The following is a 25,604-nucleotide window of genomic DNA, read 5'->3' on the forward strand; positions in this document are numbered from 1 at the left end:
CTCTCTCCGTCTCTCCTCTCTCTGCGAAGGTGTTACGGGTTTGCCAGCAAACTTCCGTAAGTTTGTTTATCTTGTATTCCGTGGCTCAGTGTTGCGCATCTTGTAAATAAAGTTACCTTGCCAGATACGCTTCACTTGACATCTAATAAATAGAAAATTGCCATTTATCTTAAAAATATAATAACATACCCTCTACGTCACTAGTTGAGGAATTAGCTTGGAAAGATCACATGTACATGGTGTGAGCAGATGCAAGTAGATGTGCAGGATTATATTGATTTACTTCAGGAAACTGAGAAAAGAAAGGGAAGTTGCTAGTCTGAGTAAAAGATGTTAAGGTTCCAGCATATAAAACTTCTGCTCGTCTGGCAAAGGCATCTCGCAACTGATCGCAGGATCTCAGCTTCACCAAGGATTAAAGGTACATTAAAAGCCTGTACTGGCTAATCAAGTATTCGCTAAGGTTTGAATATAATAATAATAAAAAGTACGTTTCTAATTTACAATAGTTTTAAATGGCCCCTACATGGCCGAAATATTGTCTGAATCTGGTCAATTGATGCAAAAACTACTTATCAGTGAGACCTAATCACGTTTCTAGCAGTGTAAAATGAGTGAGACCTGATCTTTGGGCAACTGCTGGTAAAATGCTGAACCATCCGAGGATCACTTCTCCACACTGGATCTTGACTGTTCACAAATAGGAGAAATTCAACTTCCAGGTTCTACCTGCAGGAAGAGTAAGTTTTAATTCCAACTTGGTTTTTCCTGGGCATCTGGGCTGGACCAGCAGAAGGTAGCAACTGGCAGACCTATGATCCCTACATTCAATAATAAATTTAAAAGAGGACCCAAGGGCTGGTATCTCGTCCATGATTTTCTTTTTCTGCAACCTGCAGGAAAACCAGGGAAAGCATGTTATCACAACTACAACGTTATCAAAATCAAGCATTAATATAATAAACAATCTAATAAACACTTGCATCCACAATAATACCAAATCAAAGATCTGAACTGCGTCCTCTTGAGTATTTGCATGCTAAAATGGCCTAAACCTGATTGAAAGCATGCACTTCACTCCAGTTGCCATTTTTGTTTTTCTTCGCCATTTGTCAATTGAACTATGTCTAAATGGTGCAATTTTGCAGGTGGAGATAACTGTAGACAAGATAAATATAGCAAAAAGCAAGAAGCGAGGCTATTGGGAGAACCTGTCCATCTGCTGATCAGGATTCACTAGTCAAAATAGTGAAATACTACAAGATGAAAAGTTCATGGCGTAGACAATGACAGTGAAACTAGCAACGGCGATAAGCATATAATCATCAACAACTATATTAGATAAAGCAAGCGCATGCAGACAGATCATGGTACCTCAAGTGTATTCTATGATTTGTCTGTACTTGCAATCATTCTGTCATTTTTTGTAGGAGAACAGTTCAATGTATTCATAGAAAGAAGAAAACAATAACAATCAGGAGAATGGTCATGCCAGTCCAATCTAGACGAGGAATTGAAAGCAGGAACCTATGAAGAAATTGAAACTAGGATTCCTTGAAGCCAAGATATAGGGAGAACAATTTAACCACGGCAGCAAAACTGAAGTCCAAAAGAGTAACAATATTAAGGCAAATGAACTCAGAAAAGACAGAAACATGCTACTAGAGTATGCACTGTTAAAGTTTGGTACATGTGGTATGTGATACGAACGAATATCGATAGAAGTGTGAGATGGAGTGTCATGCCAAATATAGATAGAAGCACCACCACCATGCATGAGTGGTATCCAAAAAGAAAAAGGAAAGAAAAGTCACGAAGTGTACCTCTTTTTTTTTTTTTTTTTTTTTTGTTATCTTGTTATGTCACAAGTAGCAAAATGTAAACCATCACTGTTCTTGTTTCTAAGCAATTACATGCACAGCGAAGAAATTATTATACATCAGTAAAAATAACACGGTACACTTCAAAGTTTAAACCATCAGGATGCTTGCTTCTGTGTGGTCACGTGCATCGCAAAGAAGTTATTACTGTATACTGTAAACAGAACACTAACAATGCACGACTAGTGAAGCCAGGCAACAAATGACTACAGTGGTAGATGCGCATTTGAAAATGCAGCCAGCTAATGATCTACGACATAATGCTAGAGATTAGGTCGACCGCTGTATTAATCTCAATTGATTCCTGAAATCAGATAGAAAGGATGGGCTTGTTAAAAGCATATCTGACTCATAAACCTTCAAGCATTTGGATTAAAGAAAATGTAGGTTTTGGAGTCTAAAACAGCTATTCAGAATGAGGACCTCCAGATGCCTGTCATCATTGAAAAATTAGAATTAAACAGAAGTCACTAATCATTATTCCATAAATTTGTTAACCGACAATATGTTAATATGTTAGTTATTTGAACTTAAGAAAAACTTTTGCAGCAGAATTCTGATCTTCAATATCCTATCCCAAAGGGCCCACAGCCTTAAAGAACAAGCAATTAAGTATGAACTTTTTGAAAGCAGGTAATAATTTCACAAGATCAGGGAACAATAAAAAGTTCCAATTATGACAAATTTTAGAAAAAAAGCTTATATGATTCAACTGGTAAGATCTTTGAGCAACTGCCAACACCAGCCTATATGTAGCTCCGCAACTGAGAAAAACTAAAGAACCATGGGCATTGAAAGCTTCCAACAGACTCATTTGAAAAGCTTATGAGAGTACTAACATCAAATGTCTCGATGAAATGACACGAGTTTTCAAGTTTTTTTTCCAGCCACACAAAAATATATTTTATAGGAACAAAACTTTTAAGACAATAATGCCTCGTATTCATGTTCAACGCTGAAAAAGTTTTAAAGAATGGAAAATAAATAGATTCAACAAAATTGTTGGTGAAGGCTTACGAGTATAATTTTTTTCTTTGCACATAGTTTATTAAGCTTTTAAAGTTCTGTCAATACTTTTAAGGTTCTCCTTGGAAAGGTAAGTTGGGTGTAGATATAAACTCATGAACAAGTTATATGTACCTAATTAATCTTTTAGTCGAACTATAGGTTCACTCGAACCCCAAAGCAAGTTAGAACCTTTGAAACATAAAGACCTAGCATTGAGGGTTATAAGACAGACTGTTTTTTCAAATTAAACATCAAAAGAAAAAACAATACACGTCCATGTTAATTTCTAACTTTTGATTCATGTGTCGTATATACCGTGTTCTAGTAATCTTTGATGCTTGAAATGATTAATACTTATGAAATACTCCTTTTCCTTGCCTGGAAATGATTGATATTAGCCCACTTAATGTATCAACTTATGAAGAAATTACTACGCAAAAGTCATTAATTCCTTTGTTTAAATAAAAATGAAATATATAACTAATAATAGGAATATGGCATGTTTATTTTGGTATGAGCAAATATGTGCCAACACATGAACTTGTGTCCTTGGAGACATCCGACATGCTGACATGAAGTTAACATGTTGCAATTTGTAAAGAAGCTAAAAAATATCTCAGAAAAGCTGCTTGTCATGACACACAAAGCGACCTTGTAAACTTGTACAGGGAAAAAGCACACGTTAAAAGAAACTAAATCCGAAATTCCAATAAGAGCTACAACCCTGCCCCTGCCACATGCGCAGCCATCATCCATAATTGGTTCGATGCCATATTAGCTTCAGTCTTGCTTTTCTTCTAGTTGGAGCATTTTCGGATTCGCCAAAATAGCTTTTGTCTAACATCTTGTCTTGTGTGTCCAATCGTTAAACATCTTATTTGAATCAAAATTTAAAAAAATTAAAAAAAATATTTAATTAAGAAATCAGATCGAATTTAGATTTAATAAATGACATTCGATCGGATTCCGCTATGGATTTCAGATCAAATTCATTTTTAGACAAATATAATATATCTAATGCTATTAAATTTTAAAACTTGACAAAAAAATTAGGACTCAGATTCAGATATAAATATAAACATGATGTTCATATTATAAAATTGAATTTTAAATTTAAATTTGAATACTAATTTGAATCTAAATATGTGAATATCTAAAAAATGAATATGATTAAAAATATATTTGATGTGAGTTCCATCCATTAACATATATATATATATATAAAAAAGGATAAGGATAAGCTACCGTTTTTACTGTTGTTGCAGCGGCCCCCTATTGACGCGACCCAGCGGCCCCCTTTTGGCAGTTGTAGGGCCGGCCTTTCCGGTAATTTAATGTCATCAGCAACGCGGCTTAGACCGAGACCCTGCCTTGAAGAGAGAGAGAGAGAGAGAGAGTACCGCGTTTGCCTTCTCCCACCGACTGCGGGATCCTCAAGAACTTGAGCGAGAGGAAACGTTATTTATTAAAGACCAGAAAGGAGGAAACTTCTACGTTGCTTCCCCATTTAATCATCGTTCACTTGAATGGTGGGTGGCTTCTTTCTTTCAGTGATGAAACCCTTAATAAATGCCTTATCAGTTCTTTCTTTCAGTGATGAAACCCTTAATAAATGCCTTATCAGTCCACACATCAGTTTGCATCAATCGGATGCAAGACTTGCAAGTCCTGCTGTTCAAATCGGAGGGAATCTGCTTAAATAATTTGCTTGTAATTCAATCTCCCAGACTTGGTTTGATGTGCATTGGCCGATTCGAAAGGTTAAAAATTTTAGCAATATATGCATATTGTTTTGCCGATTATTCACGTATTCATGTCTTCTTATAATGTGTAAAGGCACAGAGACATGATCAGTTCTTGTATTTGGTTTGAATAACTCAGTGAGACGCAAGCTGCTTTTGTCTGAACCTTCCCTGGCCCTTAAAACTCTACATCAAGTACTTCTGAACGGATCGGGTCAGGATCCAACTTGCTATCGGTTGTGGATGTATTTCGATTTTCAACATCCAGGAGTCACGCTAAAAAACAGGCATCCACTGCTCTGTTGGCCTTCTTTGACCGGTCCCTGTTCGGGGCTTGTTTTTTATGTACTTTTTGGAAGTCAGCCCCCAGCACCACGCCCTATTAATGGAGCTGCGAAGACCCAACTCAACTATTCAACTTTTGACCTCTTCAAGAACGACCAACGAAAGTCCTCGACTTAAATAGTGGTCTATTAGAAAACACATGCAAGTTTTGGGGTTCATCTTTATCTTTAGCCGTCGAGGGTTCTCTATTTCTTATCAATTTAGATGCTGCGACCTACCACCTTTCTTTGCTTCATTTTTTATTAACCTACCACCTTTCTTTGTTTCATTTTTTATTTTATATGAAAGAAGGACATAATTTATCGTGTTAAAGTTAAAGGCAATGTTCATAGGTAAACCCGCGTTTGGACTGTACTAAAAGTTGGCCGTCCATGAAAATTTTTTCGTTTCTTATAGAAGAAGATGGAAGACGACAACCAACGTGGAGTCTCCTTGCCCACATCAGTCAAAGTTTCAGAGATACGATATTTTACCTTATATAACTTGAGTATAATGTAAACTTATACTAGTAGAATATCGACTATATGGTTGAGCATTAAATTGCGTTGAGACAAGTCAATATAAGATGCTAAAAGGAATGGAATATACTACAAGCCCGGAAAGAATCGAGTGAAAAAAGTAAGGTACAGAATCGAGTGAAAAAAGTAAGGTACCCTTTTATCTGGACCTTTTTAACTCGATTTTGAAAGCTTAAAACCTGAATGGTGGTGAGAAAAAAAAAAAAATCCAGGACTTCCCGAGATCATCGATTCAATTGTCTTCCTGCTGCAGAGTCATGAAAAGGTGATGCATGCAAACGTGAAGGTGACAATCTCCCCCAAGATTTGGTACTTCTGGTCCGCTTTTCAAAGGCTTCCGCCGTAACGATGGACCTTAACCGTCACTAAAAGAGGCAGATTTTCACTTAAACCCAATCATTTTGCTTTGATGCCAAAAAGAGGAACTCAAAAATCATTATTTCATCATGAAATTGGAGGTCACATGTTATCGACAAATCCGATTCTGTTCCCGTTATTGACTTGGTATTTCTTTTAGCAAATTTGAAACGCTCATAAGGTTTGAGAAAATGTAACAAGGTTAGTAAATAAGCACTCAACTTTGGCAGCAGGAAATTCTAAAAAAAGCCTGCTCACTAAGAAAAATTATTAACTTTTGATACAAAATGACAAAAACCTTCGGATGGAAGAATAGTTCTAAAATACATTATCACTTTACACCAAACTTAATGTTTCTTACTCATAGAATTTAAACAAAATAATTGTGAATATGTAAAGTCAACTTAGGATAATTAAAAGAAAACACCTGTGATCATTCCGTGTTAATAATCGGAAATGTCTTATGACATAAGATCTCAAGTGATGGAATCCTTTGACCTTTTGTGAATAAAATGTACTGAAAGAAGTTTTAGAACAGATATATATTCATGAAATATCATAAAATGTCGTTGCCTCAAAGTAACAATCTATCAGGATTCGTTAGGGCATATGTTCATAGCGATGGACAGATTCATGGTGTGTGATGGGGCGTCATGATACCTAGTTTAGAAAACTGAACTGACTCTGAGGCCTTTTGTTGGAAACGTTTAAAATGTGGGTCGTGTATTTAAATTAATAATAAATTTTGTGCCCAACTGAAAAAATTCTTTGAGAAAATAATGCCAAGAAGGAAGACACAGCGACGGGAGAAGAAATATAAGGAAAAGCCCTTCTGACGAGGCTGTGGCCTGCGAGCCGGAAGGGGATGGGCAAGCTGGACAACGAAGTGGTGAGGAGGTGCTGCTCTGCAGCCTTCGACGCCCATAAGTCCAGATCCCGCTTTACCCTCAAAAAATCGGTCAGAACCCACGCCATCTTCGCCTTCCCCTGCTCCTGGTCCGTCGGCGACTGGTTCCGGCGGGAAGGCTTCGGCGAGTCGAAGGTCGATCCCACCCTCTTTCCGTCCCTGAAAGTTCTCGGCACCGGCGTCGTAGCCTGCGCGAACGAAGCCTTCTCCTCCCGATTCCGGCACGTCCTGGAGGCGACCAGTCTAGAACTCGAGGTAAGTAAGGCCAAGCTCCGTTCTCTTTAGGGGTTCTTCACTAATCCGATTAAACGCGAGCATATAGTAACGCGGTTAGCACTTAGCAGCGGGTGCTTTCAATGCGAAACCATCACCGAGAAAAGTGGGGAAGCACTTGGAGCGTGGAGTACCGAAACGGTAGCTGTGTAATTCCCAGCTTGGCTTCCGCCGGAATAATTTCAGGTGACCTGAGAACACGTTAATTCGTTGGTTCGGACCTTGAATTACACGTTCTGGGGACAGGACCATCCTGTTTCAATAAAAAACGAATATGCTATCAAATTGTGTTATTTAAAACATGTCGGTGGTTAAGATACTTTGATTATAGCGACGTCCCCATATAATTGAAAGATCACCGATTGAAGCCACCTACTGGTCAACTACAAGTAAGTTTTGATATAAAAGAACAATGTTTGTTCCTGTAGTAAAGAAGAATCTGTAAGCCTATAACCGTTCTGCATCTTGCGACGGACGCAGGCTAGCAGGGACGCCGGGGACACGACGTTCGGGCGTCCCGGGAACGGAAAGAATGAAATGCAGCCCCTACTTCGAAAAGCAACAGATTGTGACATAAGTTACGTTAAGTCAGTTGACCCTACTTCGAAAAGCAACAGATTCTTCGCTGACCTCACTTTCATCATCTAGCTGGTTAGTTGACAGGGAAATTATTTTGTGCATGTATATATATATATATATATAGGTGATAATTTCGTTTTTTAGTCATGAATTACCACTTCCTTTTAGTTTGATACTCTAATCTAACTAGGGATGTGAGCGGATTGTGTGAACTCGGCTAGGGAAAGAAATTTGGATACAGTTGCTGATGGGATGTGGATTGGATTTGGCTTTTGAGCCCAGTTTCTTAATTGAGTTTGGATTTGAGTCTGGTATCTAACTGAGAGATCGAATAAAAATTTGACAAGATTTGACTAATCATGAGATCCAATTTCAGTTCTGAGGGCTGATTAAATCGAATCCATAAAGTGTATTGGATTTGTCCGGAATTTGAACCGATTACATCACTATACACTGTTCCTTATCTAACATGACCTATAACCTCTGATCTAGCAGTAGCAACTGATGGTCGAGTAGTAAAAGTAAAACTCATGCCCTCATATCTGACTGTTAAATTTATGTAGCAACTGTAATTTGCAAGAATTTTCTGCAAGATTGCCTGCATAGTTCGTGGCGATTCACGTGCAACAATGTGCTTAGCATCAAACTCTTGTACAGGTGACCAAGGCAATCAAAAAGAAGAGGAAGATAGTCTTTACTGGGCATTCAAGTGGAGGTGCTCTAGCAATTCTTGCAACCATCTGGCTGCTAGAACGGCGTCTAGATTCCTGTACTCCACTCTGTGTAACCTTCGGTTCCCCACTGGTTGGGGACAAGACCTTTGGCCATGCAATCAGGAGAGAAGGCTGGTCCTCTTACTTCCAACACATAGTCTTCACCAGGGACATTACCCCCTGCATCGCTCTTGCTCCATTAGAGGACATTGAAACAGAATTCCAGGCCATTCTTCAGCAATGGAAACCCAAGAAGCAAGCGCAGAGCTCAATCTCCCTGTCCAGCGCGGGTTTTGATCAGTTGATCATCGACTTCTTCACCACTGTGATCAACAATGCTTTCTCTGCTGCAAGCCATGATTCCTGCGTACTGAGGTGCTGCAGCAGTGGAATAGCTCTGTTGGGGGCAGTCGGTAGGACGGTAAAGGTCAGCCCTTACAGGCCTTTTGGGAGCTTTGTGTTCTGCTGTGGTGGGGGAAGGATGGTGTGGGTGGACAACCATGATGCTGTCTTGCAGCTCTTGTTCTACACCCTTCAGTTGGAGGACATCTATGGAAATATCACTGCGGCTGTACGCTATAGTGTCATGGACCAACAGAAGAATTACAAGACAGAGGTCAAAGAGTATCTGAAGAAGATGAACATAGTTGTGTTGAATCGCTTGGAGGAGATTCCTCTTAGTCCGCTTGATGTTTGTGCTGGCTGGACCAGCAACATTGATTCTGCCCTCAGAGAAATGGGTTTGGTCTGTCTCTCTCTCTCTCTCTCTGGTTGTTTTATTCTGCATATTCTTTGAAGAGCAGAGACGATAGATGATAGCGTTTAATTTCCTTGATGGTTACATAAGCTTCCCTGAAGAGGTGAAAATCAGTAGCCTAGATTGCACATGAACCATGGTTTAAATCAAGCTAAAATTGAACTATAGCTATACTTTCAGGATGCTTGATCTGGGTCCTGTAACAAACAGGGCTGCTGTGAGGAGCCTTTCAAAAGTTTCATGGCCTTTTGAACTGCTGTCAGCAGGTAGAACTGACAAATAACATTTCATTGTGGATATGCCTTCTAAGGTTAATTTGTTTCTTCTTGAAAGAAAAGAATGTATCAAACATAAATTCTAAAGAATGTAAGAAGAACTTCACTAGTAATTTTAGTTGGAAAACTGTAAAAGCCTGTAGCACAGATGATCAATCTGCAGAGAAACTTTGGATGTATGAATTTAGAATTTCCACAAAAGAATTAATTGCATTTTCTGCTTTTCTTTCTTTTGTTGACTGGATATAGAGCGTGGAAGCAAGGCTTAGCCTGCGGGCCGCAGGGGAAGTGGAGAAGGAGAAGACCAAGAACCAGGAAAGAGTTGAAGGGTACTACCCCAAAGTCCAGGATTACCTAGCAACCTTTCAAGCCTACCGAACAATCTGTGAGGCCAAGGGCATGTGCTACTATGATGCATTCAAGCTTCATAGGGACCTAGAGGACTTCAAAGCCTATGTGGATCGCTTCGAACTGATTGGCATCTGGGAAGAGACGAGAGAAATGTTCCGGAACTTCGAGTTGCCGGACTCGTTCGAGTTGGACCGGAACTTGGTTAAAATTGCGACGGATTTTCGCCTCTTGCTCGAGCCAATCGACATAGCCAACTACTATCGGCGCGACCTATACCGAGATGCTGGGCTCTATGAAACCGATTCAATTGCAAGACCCAAGTATTACAAGTACCCAGAGAGTTGGCTCAAGCACTTGCAGAGGTTCATACCAGAGGATGAAGACGAGCTGGGAAGAGGGAAAGTGAGCTTGGATTCCTGCTTCTGGGCAAGGGTGGAGAACATGTGCCTGGAGCTGAGAAAAGGGACGGAATTTGCCGAAATAGAAAGGGTAGTTTTGGAATTTGAGGATGAGGTCTGTGCGTGGTTCGATAGGGGTGAACTGGGTCCGGATGTGCTCATGGAGGGCTCGACCTTCTTGAAGTGGTGGGCAATGTTGCCGCCGCACCACCGGGCTAGGTCCTCTATCCGGGAGCGCATGGAAGCAAGGTGTGCTAATGGAGACGTCAACTTTCATGGAGGTTCTTATATTTGAAGAGGCATGAGGTCCTTATGATCGTTGAATGTCTAGTCCAGCCAATGAACCTACCCAGGTCCATATCAGTTCATAGTTGAGAACTTGGACTTAGACTAAGTGGGCTAGGACCAAGTTGGGCCAGGTCAACCTGCTCGGCTCGACCCTAACTGGCGAGCAGAACTTGGCCGTGTTCTTCAGTGCAACTCAAGTTAAACTTTTCAAGTCTCTGCAACATGCCTCCTCCTCACGTGTACAGCATGGTTCTGGCCGACAGTGGAGTGCCTTTTAGGAGCTTAGCCAAGGATAGCTTGATCTAGAAATCTAGAGAGAATTCAAAACTGTGTCTCCTTTATGTTGTGATTATCATCCCAATAAACAGAACAAGAAATATATGAAAACACATTTTTCAACATATGAGAACGAACCATTGATTCTTTTATTCATCAATTTCTGTAGTTCCGCCGTCCATTTATGTGAAACCCATCTGCAATACAAGTTTCAAATTGTAACCCTCCTCTAAATTCTCTCCCACCTGCGGCCACCTTCCAACGCCCAAAGAAGAGGGAAGATTCATCAGTCATCCTCCTGAACAATCTGTGGCACAAATTCTCGACGAAAGCGTCACTGCAATGCAGGCCAAAAGGTGTTTAACAGTGCGGTGGTAGTAGGGACATCAAACCCTTGATATTCGAAACAGATGTAACTGCGGTCATTAAAAACTGGCTTTCAACATGAATGGCTTTTGAATATATGATATTTATTTAAAATAAAATGTTATCCGAATAGAATTTAACCTTTATTTTAATCTGCGTCCAAATCCAAATTCGAACAGATGTCATACCTCAAACCTAATTAAATCCTAGTTCTTAATAAGATGATGTTAATTTTTTTTGTTTTCTCAAAGTAGTTCGATCTGAAATTAAATGCAGATCGAATACATTGACATCCACACTAAAGAAGAAATCAAAATTAAGTACGTGGATTCAACTGTTATGTTCAGTTCTGCATTTACAAGTCCGGTCAGTGAATCTACGTACTTAAATTTAATTTCTTCTTCAATATCCTCATTTTCTTTTCGAAGAACTGATGCTGGGAGGTTGCCCCAGAATTTATTGACAAAAAATGGGAGAGTATACACATAAAAAAAATAGGATCGGTGAGATCCAATACATTTACAAAATGTTCTCATATGGCCTCTAGTCTAGAGGGGGCGATGCCAAACTTTGTTGATAATGGCACTGTCCGCTCTTTTGAGCAGGTGAAACACCTCAGGCAATGGGTCATCTCTAATAAAAAAACAGATTGTTTTGCAAACGACATGTGGAGCCACTCAAAACCTGTTGCAGAATATCGTCTCTCAAGCATTTGCAGCAGCGGTTGATGAAGCACTCATTGTTACAAATCATCTTAATGATGTCATCACGCCTATCAATTTCCTAAACTGCTAGTAGGTAGTGCTAGAGTAGGCAGCCTTCATCAGTAGCTCTACTTCCATCACTCCAGCAAGTGATGCCAAAGATGTAACACTCACTACTCTCCCTAACTAGAGCTAACACATCCCTGCCATCCTTGTTAAGTGCTACCTAGAGCTAACACATCTCTACTATCCTTGTTAAGACGCACTGCAATGTGGATATTATAAGAAGTTCCATGCTCCCACCTCCAACAGCCCCAAGGTAACCCTACCTCTAACCAAGTTAAGATAGCTTGTGTATCATTTTGCTTCCAGTCTCTAGAGATAATAAAATCACTGCAGTAACTCCATAGTGCCTTACAACTAGAGCTCCTAGCAGGTTTTTCCTCGTGCTTGCAATTGTTGCGTCATTTCCAAATATGCCAAAGGATTATGTGCAGTAAATTCTTCCAGCACTTGAAAAAGATCTTGCTTTTAAATTTGCGAGAATTCCACCAGACAAGAGCATCTTTGACAGTTGTTGGCAAGAAATTGCTTTGCCCAAACTTCCTAATAACTAACTTCCACAAACTTTTGATTTCTCTGCAATGAAGGAAAACATGGTTAATATCTTCTTGAGTTTTTTTGCATATATAACATCTAAAAGCAAGTTGGAGCCCACGCTTTTGGGCTCTAGCATCAACATAGAGATGACCTTCAACTGCCAAGTAGGTAGTCCATGTAGCACGGGGAGGGGCTCCAACTTTCCAAATGTAATTTCTCCAAGGCTAAATGGGGTTGCTTGTTCGCAACATTTTCCAAATATGGTGTCATGACATCGGACGGAAACCACAGTCCACCAAATCGATAATGTCCTGCCGGCTATCATCAAGCACCAGAAGTTGCATCGAAATGTTCATAGAATCAAGAAATAGTTGGACATAGGTTTCCAAGTACCTCCTTAATAGTGTAATTTATGGTGTCTTGAACGAGGGGCAAATGAGCAGGAGCGATCATGACTCTCAAATGAACTTGAGATTCAATTGGCTGTTAACATTTGATCAACCTCTTCCATAAGATAGATTCGCTCTCACTGAGTTTATAATGCCACAAACTCTTTTTGCTTAAATATTTGGCCTTGACAAGATCAGTCCAGAGAGAATCCTGTGTGATGGCTTTAACCCTAATAAAACAGAAGTTAGTCCTATTAACATCTGCCATGCATCGAAGTCCAACTCCACCCTCCACCTTTGGTTTGCAAAGAATACCTCAGCTGATAAGGTGCGACCCTTTTACCTCCATGTCATCCCCGCAGATGAAACCCGAGCAACTTGTCAATTTGATGGCAAGTAGACAAAGGAATCCATACAACCATCATCCAATAGTTAACCAAGCAAAGTCTACTGACATAAGAGAGTAGCTTCTGCTTCCAGCGAACATTCTTCTGATTAACTTTGATCACAAGATGCTCACATTGGCTCTAAGAGATGCCCTGAATTTGGAGAGGCAAGCCCAAATGTATAACTGGAAAATTGCTCCTTCTGCAACCCAGGACAGCACAAAGTCTGCTGCACTCCAACTCCAAAAAGTTGAAAAAAATGGACGTCTTGTTGGGATTAACTTTGAGTCCCGAACTTGCCTCAAACTCAGCAAGGCAATCTCTAAGGCCTAGAAAAAATGTCTTTTTCCTTGAATGAAAAAGAGTACATCATCGGTGTAAAAAGAGAAATGGATCAAGCTTATAGAACTAACCTTGGGAGCCCAGATCCTTCCAAATTGCAAATAGGCCAGCATGTTATGGCTAAGTATTTCCATCATAACAATGAACAAGTAGGGGGATAGGGGGTCTCCCTGCCTCAACCCCCTGCTAGTGTAAAACCAGGAACCTTTCTTGTCGTTAATGAGAAGCACAGAGGACACAGTAGATACAACAGTCATAATACACTTGATCCAGTTGGAGCAAAATCCTAGAAACTTACGCCCATTCATCAAAAATTGCCAATTCAATCTGTCATAAGCCTTGCTAAGATCAATTTTAACACATGCAGCTTTGGACTTGCTACGAGAGAGGGAATGAACCACCTCTTGGCTGAATAGAAAGCTGTCATGTTTCATATGTAAGACCAAAATAAGAGTGAGAACGCAATTGCATAGAGAGATAGGTTAGAACTTATCCATGGTCGTGGCTCCCTCCTTTTTGGAAAGAAAAACAATGTGAATTTTATTGATCCCCTTTACAATGGGACTGGTTCGAAAAAATTTCTTGATAGGGATGCTCACATCGGACCTTATAATGGATCAAAACCAACAATAGAATTCATTACATTGGGAAAGTGAAAAAAATTACGAAAGAACAAAAGTTGAGTGTTTTCAGGTGAATAACTTTTAAAATTGAGTGTTGTTCCTCTTTGTAATTCTTTGTTCGAGGAAAATTAAACCGAAATTTCTCAAATGAATTGAGAGAAGAAGCCGCTGAGAGACTTCCGATCGCCTTCCCGTGGATGAGTCAACGTCAACGACATCTGATTAGCCGCCCATCGCATCTATATTAAAAGATAAGATCTAAGTATATATACTGTGACATCGCCGGAACTCGGCCCATAGAGCTCTCTGGCTTCTCTCTCATATGGCTTCATCCAACGACGAGCACACTCTGAAGTTGATCAAGAGCCTGTCGGGGAAACAAGAGACTGGCTTTTCCGTTCTCCAGAAGCAGAAAAGAGATTATTTCCGTTACACCACACTCAAGTCCGGGCACCACGTCTTTGAGTTTCTGGCGAGCTGGTCGGTCTCCGATTGGTATGGCGACGATAACTTCGGCGCCTCTCTGCTTTCTGATCTCGACTCCAACCGTGAATATTTCCCGTCGCTCAAAGTGCTCGGTAGTGGCGACTTTGCGACTGTCAACACTTCTTTCTTCGACCGGTTCAAGCAGATCTCGGCCGATCTCCGGAGAAAGGTAAGAGCAGGCATTCTTTACTTTGGCAATTAATTGGCGATACGTTTGTTATTTACTATTTTTTGAGGGACGAAAGATGAGACAGGAAGCCAACCGGACTGCTGGGCCTGAACGTCTGCCTAGGTGGCCGGAACTCCAGGCCTCCCAGAAAGCTAAGTCCCGCGTTCCATTGTCTCCTTTCTCTCGTCTCCATTGTCCTCCATCTCCACCACTAGTGGATGGTTGTCCGCAAGAAGTACATTGCAGGCAAAATTTTTCCTTTTCAAGTGAGATAATGCAAGTACTTGGCTGGTTTCCATTGTCTCCTTCTCTTTTTCATTTTTCTGTCATCCTGTCATCTATTGAACAAAAACCAAGTTTCTGCTTGAGGTCGCTTGATATGGTCAACTTTGGGGAGACTGTTTTCCGAAGGTGGGTGGTCACTGGTCAGGAAAAGAAAACTAGATGCCGTCTCTCTAAATTTTCATGAATTTTGCTTTCTTTCTGCCATTTTTCAGGTCGGGAAAAAGTCCAAACAGGGTCGCTCGACATGGGTGGCCTTGGGGTGGCCGGAAAGCGGCTGCCATGGATTCTCTAAAGTAGAGAATAAATAATTTTACCTTCAGCTGATAAAATGCGTAAGAAAATAATGACAGGTGGTAAAAGAAAAATGATAACTTCTATCGTCCTAGTACCCAATGGTGGGGGAAACTTTGCATGATCCTGCGAGGGACATATTGAGAATTTTAACAGGGAAGGACTTTTCAAATGGCACTGTTGCCCTCTTCCATTTAATCAACTTGAAGTGGAGAGGTATTCCTATTATTTTCAAAGAATTGAATATTTTCAAAGAAGTGTGAACTTATATTTGCGGTTAAATTAAGGGATTCTTTTTTTTCTTTAATTATGAGCCTGTAAAATGCAGTCCTGTATTAGGGCCCCAACATATAACGCTGCTTTCTGGTTTTCCTTGTTAAGTGACATACGTTTAATTTATATTTTTCGAGACATGATTTTAATTTAATTTTAGTTTCCTGCTTGCAAAAATTCTTCAACAATTTGTGGTTAAACCGAACCTTCATATTTTAAATTTATATTTTCGTAGGTTTAGTTTCTTCGTTTGTAAATCCAAACTGCCTGGCAGACCTCAATGATTTTTATGATTTTATCCCGATAAAAATTGACTGTACATAATTACTGTATAAGTCTAGTAATCACCGTGAAGATTAGAAGACGAAGGGCAGCCTTCTTTTACGGCCAGAAACTAATTAGAGAGCTTTGAATCTCTCTCTTTTTTCTTTCAGGTGGATAAGGTTTTGGAGAAGGAGAAGGGAAAAGTACCGGAGATTGTATTCACTGGTCACTCCAATGGAGGTGGGATGGCAATCTTGGCAACAGTGTGGTTCCTGGAACAACGCAGGCACTCCAAGATCACCCCTCTCTGCATCACTTACGGCGCTCCTCTGGTCGGACACAAGATCTTCGGCCACGCCGTCCGGTGGGAGTAACTTCTTCACGAGACAAACAAGAGCTGGGCAATCAACGTTGTCTCGATTCGGGACCTCGCCCCACGAATCCTGTTCTCTCCTCTCAAAGATCTTAATAATGATTATCTGGAATCAGTTTTCCAGACATGGGGAAAGAAAGGAAAAGAAATGACAGTATCGACTCCCGCCAATCTTGTATTAGGTGAAGATTTCTTCACCAGCTTGGTGAAGAATGCCTTCGCGGTGGCGAGCTATGACTCCTGCGTGCTGAGGAGCTCTGCCGGTGGCGGCTCGCTCTTGGAAGCTGTAAAGGATTTGGTAGAGCCGAGTCCCTACCGGCCCTTTGGGAGCTTCCACTTCTGTGTCGGTGATGGGAAGCCATTGTTGAGGGTGGACAACAGTGACGCCGTGCTGCAGATACTGTTCTACTCCCTTCAGCTGCAGGCGAAGGGATCGATGTGCGTCAGGCTGTGCTAGAAAGCGTGGAAGAACATCTGAACTACGAAGGCAACACAAGAGATTTGAACATCATATCTCCCTTGCATAATTTTAATAAACTCCCCCGAAAATAGTGACAACCCTGCATTCCATGCACTTGGATTTGTAAGTTATAGTTTTTTTTTTTTTTTCTCTAGCTAGAATTAACCTAACTTATTCTTATAACATGTAGAGCACATAAGCCAGACTAAGCCTAAGAGCTGCTGCGGAAATGGAGGCGGAAAGATCCAATAACTTGAGAGGAGAGTGGAAGGGTACAAAAAGAGCATCAGAAATCGGCTGGGAAAGCTGGAGAGATACCGAGCCCTGTGCGCCCCGGCATCCGGCCACGGGACGGGCTACTACCATGCATTCAAGCTGCAGCAAAGTCCGGCGGACTTCGAGGCTAATGTGCGTAGGCTGAAGCTGGTTGGCCTCTGGGAGGAGGTCCGGGAATTGCTCAAGGTGTTTGAGCTACCCGACTCGTTCGAGGTGGACCCCGAGTGGGTGGAGCTGGGCACCAAGATCCGCCTCTTGATGGAGCCCATCGACATAGCCAACTTCTATCGGCACCACAAGGGAGACCAGACTGGGAAATACGAGACACGGTCGCGAGCAAGGCCCAACTACTACAAGTACCCTGAGAATTGGCTCCAGCACATGAGGAGGTGCAGGAAAGAGGACGACCCACTGTGGAAGGAAGAATGGTTTAACTGGAACATAGAAAAGAATGGAATTCAATCCATAGAGCAAGAAGTTGCCAAATTTGAGAAGCAGGTGCTTCAATGGCTTGAAAATGGGCAACTGGAGGAAGCTGTGCTCAAGAAATCTTCCACCTTCCGAAAATGGTGGAACATGTTACCAGAGAGCCACAGGGAAAAGGAGGAACCCGAGATCTCTCGTATTCGCCTTCTCATGAACAAAGCTGGTCCATCTCCCGTGAACTAGAACATAAGTTCCGGCGAGATCATGAACCCTGCCGTGATTCCAAATGGGGAGGTTTGTTTTCCGGTAACAACTGCGATCTTTGTCACCACGCAGGTCGCGCTAAATAAATTATGGAAGTGAATGTTTTCGTACTCAAAGGGCGCTTTCTGTTCTTGGAACTTGAAATTTTTATACTTTCTTAACTAGATTGTTGTTCGCCGTTCATTTATGTGAAACCCATCTGCAGTATATGTTTCGAATTGTAAGCCTCCTCTAAATTCTCTCCCTCCTGCAAACACCATCCAACTCCCAAATAAGAGGGAAGAGTAATCAACCATCTTTTTGAACAATATGTGGTGTTTAATAATGTTAATTGTGACTACTAAAAAGGAAGGTCTGTACAAGAGATATCCAGGAAGACGATTTATCTTGACAAGCCCTGTAGTAAGCTGGGGCAATCTGGTGTGGAAAGGCAGAATGAACCCGCCTGGACGCTGTACATGGGGATAAGGATCGCCTTCCCCTTGACGAGTATGTTCAAAAACTGGGAATTCTAATGGCTTCCAGGCGTTACATGTGTTGCGCTGCAATTGAATATGAAAGGCATGCAGAGAGGATGGCAGACGGTGTTAGGTGGGTGGGGTCAGATTGGATTCGGATTTAATAAATGGCATCCAATCGAATTCAGATATACATAAATGTCCGATTGAATTCATTTTTAAACAAATATCCTCTATGTAATGATATTAAATTTTGAAAATCAGCAAAATCTAGTTCAAAATTTGGATTCGATTCAGATATAAATATAAAAATCGGATTTGAATTCGGATATGACTTTTCTTTATTCGAATTCAAATCCGAATATGTGAATATCCAAAGAAACATATATGATTAAGAATATATCCAATCGGTTGACATCCTTAGTGTTAGGTGCAACTGAAAATGCAAATAGGTCTAGACAAGTGTTGGAAGGACTGCTTTGATTTAGTTTGGTACCTTTGGAAGCTTATCAAAAAGCAGGAGGGAGGTTGTATTTTTTGCATTGCATGATGGAGTGAATTGGTCTAATGTTAGGTAAGTTAGATTTTAAAAAAAAAAAACTTTAAATATCATATATATAAAGGGTCCGGTTTCTACCAATCATTCATCCATAGAAAAATTGATAAAAACCAAACACTTAGGTCAGGAATAAAATGCAGGCCCTTTAATTTTTTTATTAAAAATTTATTTTAAATAAAATTTGAACATCATAATATATTTATAAATTTATTTTGATATAAAACATGCTTTGAGCTAAATTGTTTTTATGAAAAATGTTGATTTTTCTATTCTCAAAATGTTAGTGTTAAAAAAGCCATTCATTTTCGCTTGTTAAAAAAACAGTATTAAAACACAAAGAATGATCAACTAAACCTTAAGATTATATTGGTCACGTTACATTAAAAAAACATTAAATATCATATTTAAAGGATGTGGTTTTTGTTTTAAGAAAATTGAATGGTATCTCTGGCTTTAGAGTAACTCAACCATTATTAGGGCCGTTCAATTTATTATGATGGATGGTTGATAAATTAACAAAGAGAAACATGATGAGTATTTTCGTCATTTAGTGTAATTGTCGATGTTTTATTTTTTTCAACTGTGTGACTCTAAACAACAAGTGTATATATATATATATATATATATATATATATATATTGTAGTAAACTCGGTCTTTGTCAGCCAGCTTTGAGGTCTCTGTCAGAGAAGGTCACACATAGTGAGGTTGTTTTTGTCACACCACCAGTGAAGACTTCTAAGGTAGCAAATTTAATTTATATCTCCAATCATGTGAATCGACCTTCCAAGAAAAAATAGCTTTTTGATGACCAGGTTCACCCGGGTTTCCACTCTAATACTCGGAACTTGCCACTTGTCACTTTCTCTTCGTACTGGGCCACAGGCCTCAAGCGGGGTAGGGTTCGGATTTTTTTTATATAAAAAATTTGAAAAATAATATTTTAGCCCTAAACTTTAATTTGACCCAGCTTATAAAAAGTGTTTTTGACCCAGTCCCTAACAGACCTCATTTTCTTTGAAACGAGTAGATTCTCAAGAATTCATACCACATGTATTAAGAAAATGTAACAAAAAAAAGAGGCTCAATCTTTTAACAAAATTTTCGAGAAAACTTTGAAAATGTTGATTTTTAGAATTACAAAAGAACCACTTTAAAGGGAAATTTTGTCATTTGACCTTCAAATTTAATGTTTTCGAATGACTATCCGGCTTTTTAATATTTTTCAACGTAATAACTTTTATGGGGGCGTTTGAATGCCATTTTAAAACCTGTTTATGAAAACACAACCCTGCAAAACTACTTTTTGGAAATGCTTAGATGACAAGAAAAAAGAAAATGTTGCAAAACATTGTTTTCAAATAAGGATTCTTCGGATTTTTTTATCAAAAACCTGGTTTTAAATAGTGAAAGCTTGGTTTTTAATGGGTCTCCAAACATACAGACTAGACTTTAAAAGACTCCAAGTTTCATGGCAGATAGCGATGTTAATATATTGTATTTGAATCGGATATCCAACCGAACCGATCAAAATAATCAGATATGAAAAAAAAAATTAACATCCAATTAAGAAACTAGGTCGGATTAGAATTTAATAAATGACATCCAATCATATTCAAATTCAGATATACATAAATATCCAATCTGATTCGGATACAAATTCATATTGAATTCATTTTTAGACAAATATTCTCTATCTAATGATATTAAATTTTGAAAATCGACAGAATCCAGCTCAAAATTCGGATTTGGATTTGGATATAAATATAAAAATTGGATTCGAATCGTAAAATCAGATTTCAGATTCGGTTCTGGATATAACTTTTCTTTATTATCTGAATATGTAAATATCCAAAAAAACATATATGATTAAAGATATATCTCATCTGAATCCGATCCGTTGACATCTCTGGTGCTAGGTGCGATTGGGAAGGCAAACTGGTCTAGACAAGTGTTGGAAGGACTGCTTTCACCTATTGTTTGGTATCTTTGGAGACTTATCAAGAACCAGCAGGGAGATTGTGTTTTTGGCACTGCTGGATGATGCGCAAGAAGATTGGGTGTTGAACTAGTTCGATCTAATATTATGTAAGTTAGATTTAAAAAAAAAACTTTGAATATCATATTTAAAGGGTTTGGTTCTACCAATCACTAGTATATAGAGAAATTGGTAAAAACTGAACACTTAGATGAGGAATAAAAACCAAACTCTTTAATTTTTTTGTTAAAAATTTATTTTAAATAAAATACGAACATCCAAATATATTTATTAAACTATTTTGATAAAAAACATGCTTTGAGTTAAGTTGTTCTTATGAAAAATGTTGATTTTTTTATTTTCAAACTGTTGCTGCTATAAGAGCCATTCATTTTCACTTATTATAAAAACACGATTAAAACCATCAACTTAATATATATTTTGCATCAACTTAACCTTACGATTATAAAATGAAACTATAAATATCATGTTTAAAGGATGTGATTTTTGTCTGTGTCCTATTGATTTTGTTTCCAACAATCACTATATATATATATATATATATATATATATATATATATATATATATATATATATATATATAGGAGTTTGGATGTCATTTCAAAACCTGGTTATGAAGCAAAACTACTAAAAGAAAATGTTGCAAAACATTGTTTTCACGTAAAGATGCTTCAGATTTTAAATCAAAAACTTGGTTCTAAATAGTGAAAACTTGGTTTTTAATCGTCTCCAAACATACAAACTAAGTTCTCAAAAACTCATTAAAAAAGAACAACAAGTTTAACGCCCCCTTCCCTGAAAGGTGAGTGTGGCTGCCCTTTGTAAGAAATTAAGCGGAAATTTCAGGAGAAAACGCTGAGAGACTTCCCATCTCCTTCCTCTTCCCTTGTAAGACTCGCCGACGTCAACGGCATCTAGTGTGATCTTATCTTCACCGTCCATCGCCTCCAGATTAAAAGACAACTACTTACTTCTATATAATTGACATCGCCGGACCTCGCCCCATAGAGTTCTCTTCCCCGTCGCTCAGCTCATCAAGTAGACGATGGCTTCATTCTCCGACGACACTCTGAGCCTCATCAAGAACCTGTTGGAAAAACAAGGCACCAACTTTTCCCTTCTCCCGAAGCCGAAAAGAGATGATTTCCGTTGCACCAAACTCAAGTCCGGGCACCACGTCTTTGAGTTTCTGGCGAGCTGGTCGGTCTCCGATTGGTATGGCGACTATAACTTCGGCGCCTCTCGGATTGGTGATCTCGACTCCAACGGTGACTATTTCCCGTCGCTCAAAGTGCTCGGTACCGGCGACTTTGCAACGGTCAACCGGGCTTTCTTCGGCAGGTTCAAGCAGATCTCGGCCGATCTACGGAGAGAGGTAAGAGCAGGCACCTTTCACATTGCAATTATTGGGGGTACGTTTGTTATTTATTGTTCTTTCAGGGGCAAAAGGCGAGACAGGAAGCCTACTGGACTGCCGGGCTCCTTTCCGTTGCCCTGAACGTTTTACTCGCTGGCCGGAACTTCAGGCCTCCCGGAGACCTGAGGCCGGCGTTCCAATGTCTCCCTTCTTTCTCATTCGCCTTCATTGTCTTCCATCTCCACCACCGGTGGATGGTTGTAAATTGCAGACATAATTCTTATTTTTTAAGTGAGATATGGCTGGTTTCCGTCGGTCATTGGCCGAAAATATGATCAGTACCTTCCCTTTTTCATTTTTCTGTTATCTATTTAACGAAAACCAAGTTTCTGCTTAAGGTCGCTTGACATGGTCAACTTTGGGGAACCTGTTTTTCGGCGGTGGGTGGTCGGAAAAACTTGATATCGTTTCTCTAAAATTTCATGAACGTCGGTTTCTTTCTGCCATTTTCCAGGTCGGGAAATACTCCGACCAGGGTTGCTCGACATGGGTGGCCTTGGGCTGTTTCCCGGCGGTGGGTGGTCGGGAAAACTTGATATTGAGGGAAACGCGGTAAAAATTAGGTCTTCCCGACAAAATCACGTGGTTTTCGGACCATATTCCGAGGTGGTTCCATTGTACTAATAATTTTGACCTTCCACCAAATAACCTTCTGGCACTTTAAAGAGAGAGAGCACGATCAGATTTTACCACTGAAGATAAAATGCGTAAAACAGTAACGACTGGTGGTAAAAGTAAAATAATAACTTCGATCGTACCCGTGCCAAACGGTAGAGGAGACTTTGCATGTTCCTGAAAGGGAAATTTTGGTAATCTCAACAGGGGGAGACTTTTCAAATATCACTGTCGCATTCTTCTATTTAATCAACTTGAAGAGGAGAGGTATTTCTATTATTTTAAAAGGAATTGAATATTTTCGAAAAAGTGTGAACTTATATTTACTCTTCACTTAGGAATTATTTGAGATTTTTTTTTTGAACTTATGAGTCTGTAAAATGGAGTCCTGTTTAATTTATATTTTCGAAACATAAATATTTTAATGCATATTTTTAGTTTCCTGCTTGCAACACAATTTTTAATAAACTGAATGTTTATATTTTTAATTTATGTTTTTTGAAGGTTTAATTTCTTTGTTTGTCAAACCGAACTGCCTGACAGACTTCAATGATTTTCTCCAGATAAAAACTGGCCATACATAATTACTGTATGAGTCACGTATTCACCGTGAAGAATAAAAGATGGGCAGCTTCCTTTTGAGGCCTGAAACTAATTAGAGAGATTTGAATCCTTTTTATTTTTCTTTTCAGGTGGATAAGGTTTTGGAGAAGAAGAAGGAGAAAGGAAAGGGGAAAGTACCAGAGATTGTATTCACTGGTCACTCCAATGGAGGAGCAATAGCAATCTTGGCTACAGTGTGGTTCCTGGAACAATACAGACACTCCAAGGTCACACCTCTCTGCGTCTCTTACGGCGCTCCTCTGGTCGGAGACAAGATCTTCGGCCATGCCGTAAGGCGGGAGCAACTTCTTCACGAGATCAACAAGAGCTGGGCCTCCTGCTTCATCAACGTCGTCTCGATTAGGGACCTCGCCCCTCGAATCCTCCTCTCTCCTCTCAAAGATCTTAATAAAGATTATCTGGAATCAGTTTTCCAGACGTGGGAAAAGAAAGGAAAAGACACGACATTATCGACTCCTGCCAATCGTGAATTATGTGAGGATTTCTTCACCAACTTGGTGAATAATGCCTTCGCGGTGGCGAGCTACGACTCTTGCGTGCTGAAGAGCTCCGCCGGTGGCGGCTCTCTCTTGGAAGCCGTAAAGGATTTGGTAGAGCTGAGTCCCTACCGGCCCTTTGGGAGCTTCCACTTCTGTGTTGGCGACGGGAAGACACTGTTGAGGGTGGACAACCATGACGCCGTGCTGCAGATACTCTTCTACTCCCTTCAGCTGCACGGCGAAGGGATCGATGTGCGTCAGGCTGTGCAAGGAAGCGTGGAAGAGCATCTGCACTACGAAAGCAGGACAAAAGACTTGAACCTTATCTCTCTTTTGGATAACTTGAATCAGCTCCCACTCTCCCCCCAAAATAATTTCAACCCTGCTTTCGAGGCACTTGGACTTGTAAGTCTTCTCTCTCTCGTTCGCTCGCTTGCAACTCACTATGTTTGTGTTGTTCCAAGAGTAAGGCTGCAACTCTTAAGGTTGCTGCACAAAAAGCGGTTCCAAACTCATTCAAACTCAACTCATTTATAAACAAATTCAGCTCAAGTTCAAATGTGTGCGGAAATGTTAAACGAGTTGAGTTTGAGACATAAGAACTCGAGTGGGCTTGACATATTTAACATAAATGAGTTAAGTGAGAGAGTTCGAATGGAACACTGTTATCTTCAAGTCTAGTTGGAGTCTGTTCTGTAAAGTTGGACTTGAGTTTGATTGAGCTCGAGCTCAAGTTTTCTGATTGACTCCATTCGTGGGCAGCCCTACCTAAGTTTCCCATTATTCATTGCTTTGTTCTTTTTGAGTTAAAATTAACCAGCATCTCCTTGTAATGTCTAGAGCACAGAAGCCAGGCTAAGCTTGAGAGGTGCTGGGGAGATGGAGGCGGAAAGATTGAACAACTTGAAGAGAGTGGAAGGGCACAAAGAGGTCATTACCAAGTGCCTGGAAAAGCTGAAGGAATATCAAGCCGCATGCAGCCAAGGGACGGGCTACTACGATGCATTCAAGATGCAGGAACATGAGAGCGACTTCAACGCTAATGTGCATAGGCTGGAGCTGGTTGGCCTGTGGGAGGAGGTCCGTGAATTGCTCAAGGTGTTCGAGCTGCCCGACTCGTTCGAGGTGAACCCCGAGTGGGTGGCGCTGGGCACCAGGATCCGCGTCTTGATGGAGCCCATCGACATCGCCAACTTCTATCGGCACTACAAGGGGGACCAAACCGGGCAATACCAGACACAGTCGCGAGCAAGGCCCAACTACTACAAGTACCCTGAGAATTGGCTGCAGCACATGAGGAGGTGCAGGGAAAAGGAGGACCCACTGAGGAAGGAGGAATGGTTTAACTGGACCATGGATTCATGCTTCTGGGCGAGGTTGGAGAATATGTGCCAAGACAAGGAAAAGAAGGGATTTCAATCCATAGAGAGTGTTGTTACTCAATTCGAGAAGCAGGTGCTTGAATGGCTCGACAGTAAGCAGCTGGACGAAGCTGTGCTTGCGCAATCGCCTACCTTCCGAAAGTGGTGGGAAATGTTACCACAGAGCCACAAGGAAAAGGGGGAACCCGAGATCTCTCGTATTGCCCTTCTCATCAACAATGGTGGTCCGTCTGCTGTGAACTAGAACATAACTTCCGGCGAAATCATAAACCCTGCCGTCATGCCAAAAGGGGAAGTTTGTTTTCTAGTAACAACTTAGATCGTGTCACCTTGCAAGTTGCGCTAAATAAATTTGGGAACGAATGTTTTCATGCTCAAAAGGGTGCTTGGAATTTTACTTTCTTAACTAGACTTGCTGTGTTTCCACCC

At 40.4% G+C, this 25,604-nt stretch overlaps 2 protein-coding genes and 1 pseudogene across 2 annotated transcripts; all 3 read left to right on the forward strand.

Moving 5' to 3' along the window:
* The first annotated feature begins 6,676 nt into the window (after positions 1-6,676).
* LOC116258337 (protein EDS1L-like) lies at positions 6,677-10,827 on the forward strand. Its single transcript, XM_031635441.2, has 3 exons — positions 6,677-7,012; positions 8,267-9,067; positions 9,604-10,827. Exons 1-3 carry the CDS (start codon positions 6,716-6,718, stop codon positions 10,396-10,398), a joined length of 1,893 nt encoding a protein of 630 aa, XP_031491301.1. The 5' UTR covers positions 6,677-6,715; the 3' UTR covers positions 10,399-10,827.
* A 3,566-nt stretch (positions 10,828-14,393) lies between these two features.
* On the forward strand, positions 14,394-17,903 carry LOC116259616 (protein EDS1-like; annotated as a pseudogene).
* A 3,660-nt stretch (positions 17,904-21,563) lies between these two features.
* LOC116259069 (protein EDS1L-like) lies at positions 21,564-25,604 on the forward strand. Its single transcript, XM_031636682.2, has 3 exons — positions 21,564-22,033; positions 23,383-24,198; positions 24,634-25,604. The coding sequence occupies exons 1-3, from the start codon at positions 21,704-21,706 to the stop codon at positions 25,417-25,419; spliced, it is 1,932 nt and encodes a 643-aa protein (XP_031492542.1). The 5' UTR covers positions 21,564-21,703; the 3' UTR covers positions 25,420-25,604.

Source organism: Nymphaea colorata, chromosome 8 (assembly GCF_008831285.2).
Source record: "Nymphaea colorata isolate Beijing-Zhang1983 chromosome 8, ASM883128v2, whole genome shotgun sequence".
Lineage (NCBI taxonomy): Eukaryota > Viridiplantae > Streptophyta > Magnoliopsida > Nymphaeales > Nymphaeaceae > Nymphaea > Nymphaea colorata.

Coding starts and splice junctions, on each gene's coding strand:
- LOC116258337 (XM_031635441.2), top strand. CDS start 6,716: ATGGGCAAGCTGGACAACGAAGTGGTGAGGAGGTGCTGCTCTGCAGCC. Junction 7,013..8,266: donor CGACCAGTCTAGAACTCGAG/GTAAGTAAGGCC, acceptor ACTCTTGTACAG/GTGACCAAGGCAATCAAAAA. Junction 9,068..9,603: donor CCCTCAGAGAAATGGGTTTG/GTCTGTCTCTCT, acceptor GACTGGATATAG/AGCGTGGAAGCAAGGCTTAG.
- LOC116259069 (XM_031636682.2), top strand. CDS start 21,704: ATGGCTTCATTCTCCGACGACACTCTGAGCCTCATCAAGAACCTGTTG. Junction 22,034..23,382: donor CGGCCGATCTACGGAGAGAG/GTAAGAGCAGGC, acceptor TTTTCTTTTCAG/GTGGATAAGGTTTTGGAGAA. Junction 24,199..24,633: donor CTTTCGAGGCACTTGGACTT/GTAAGTCTTCTC, acceptor TGTAATGTCTAG/AGCACAGAAGCCAGGCTAAG.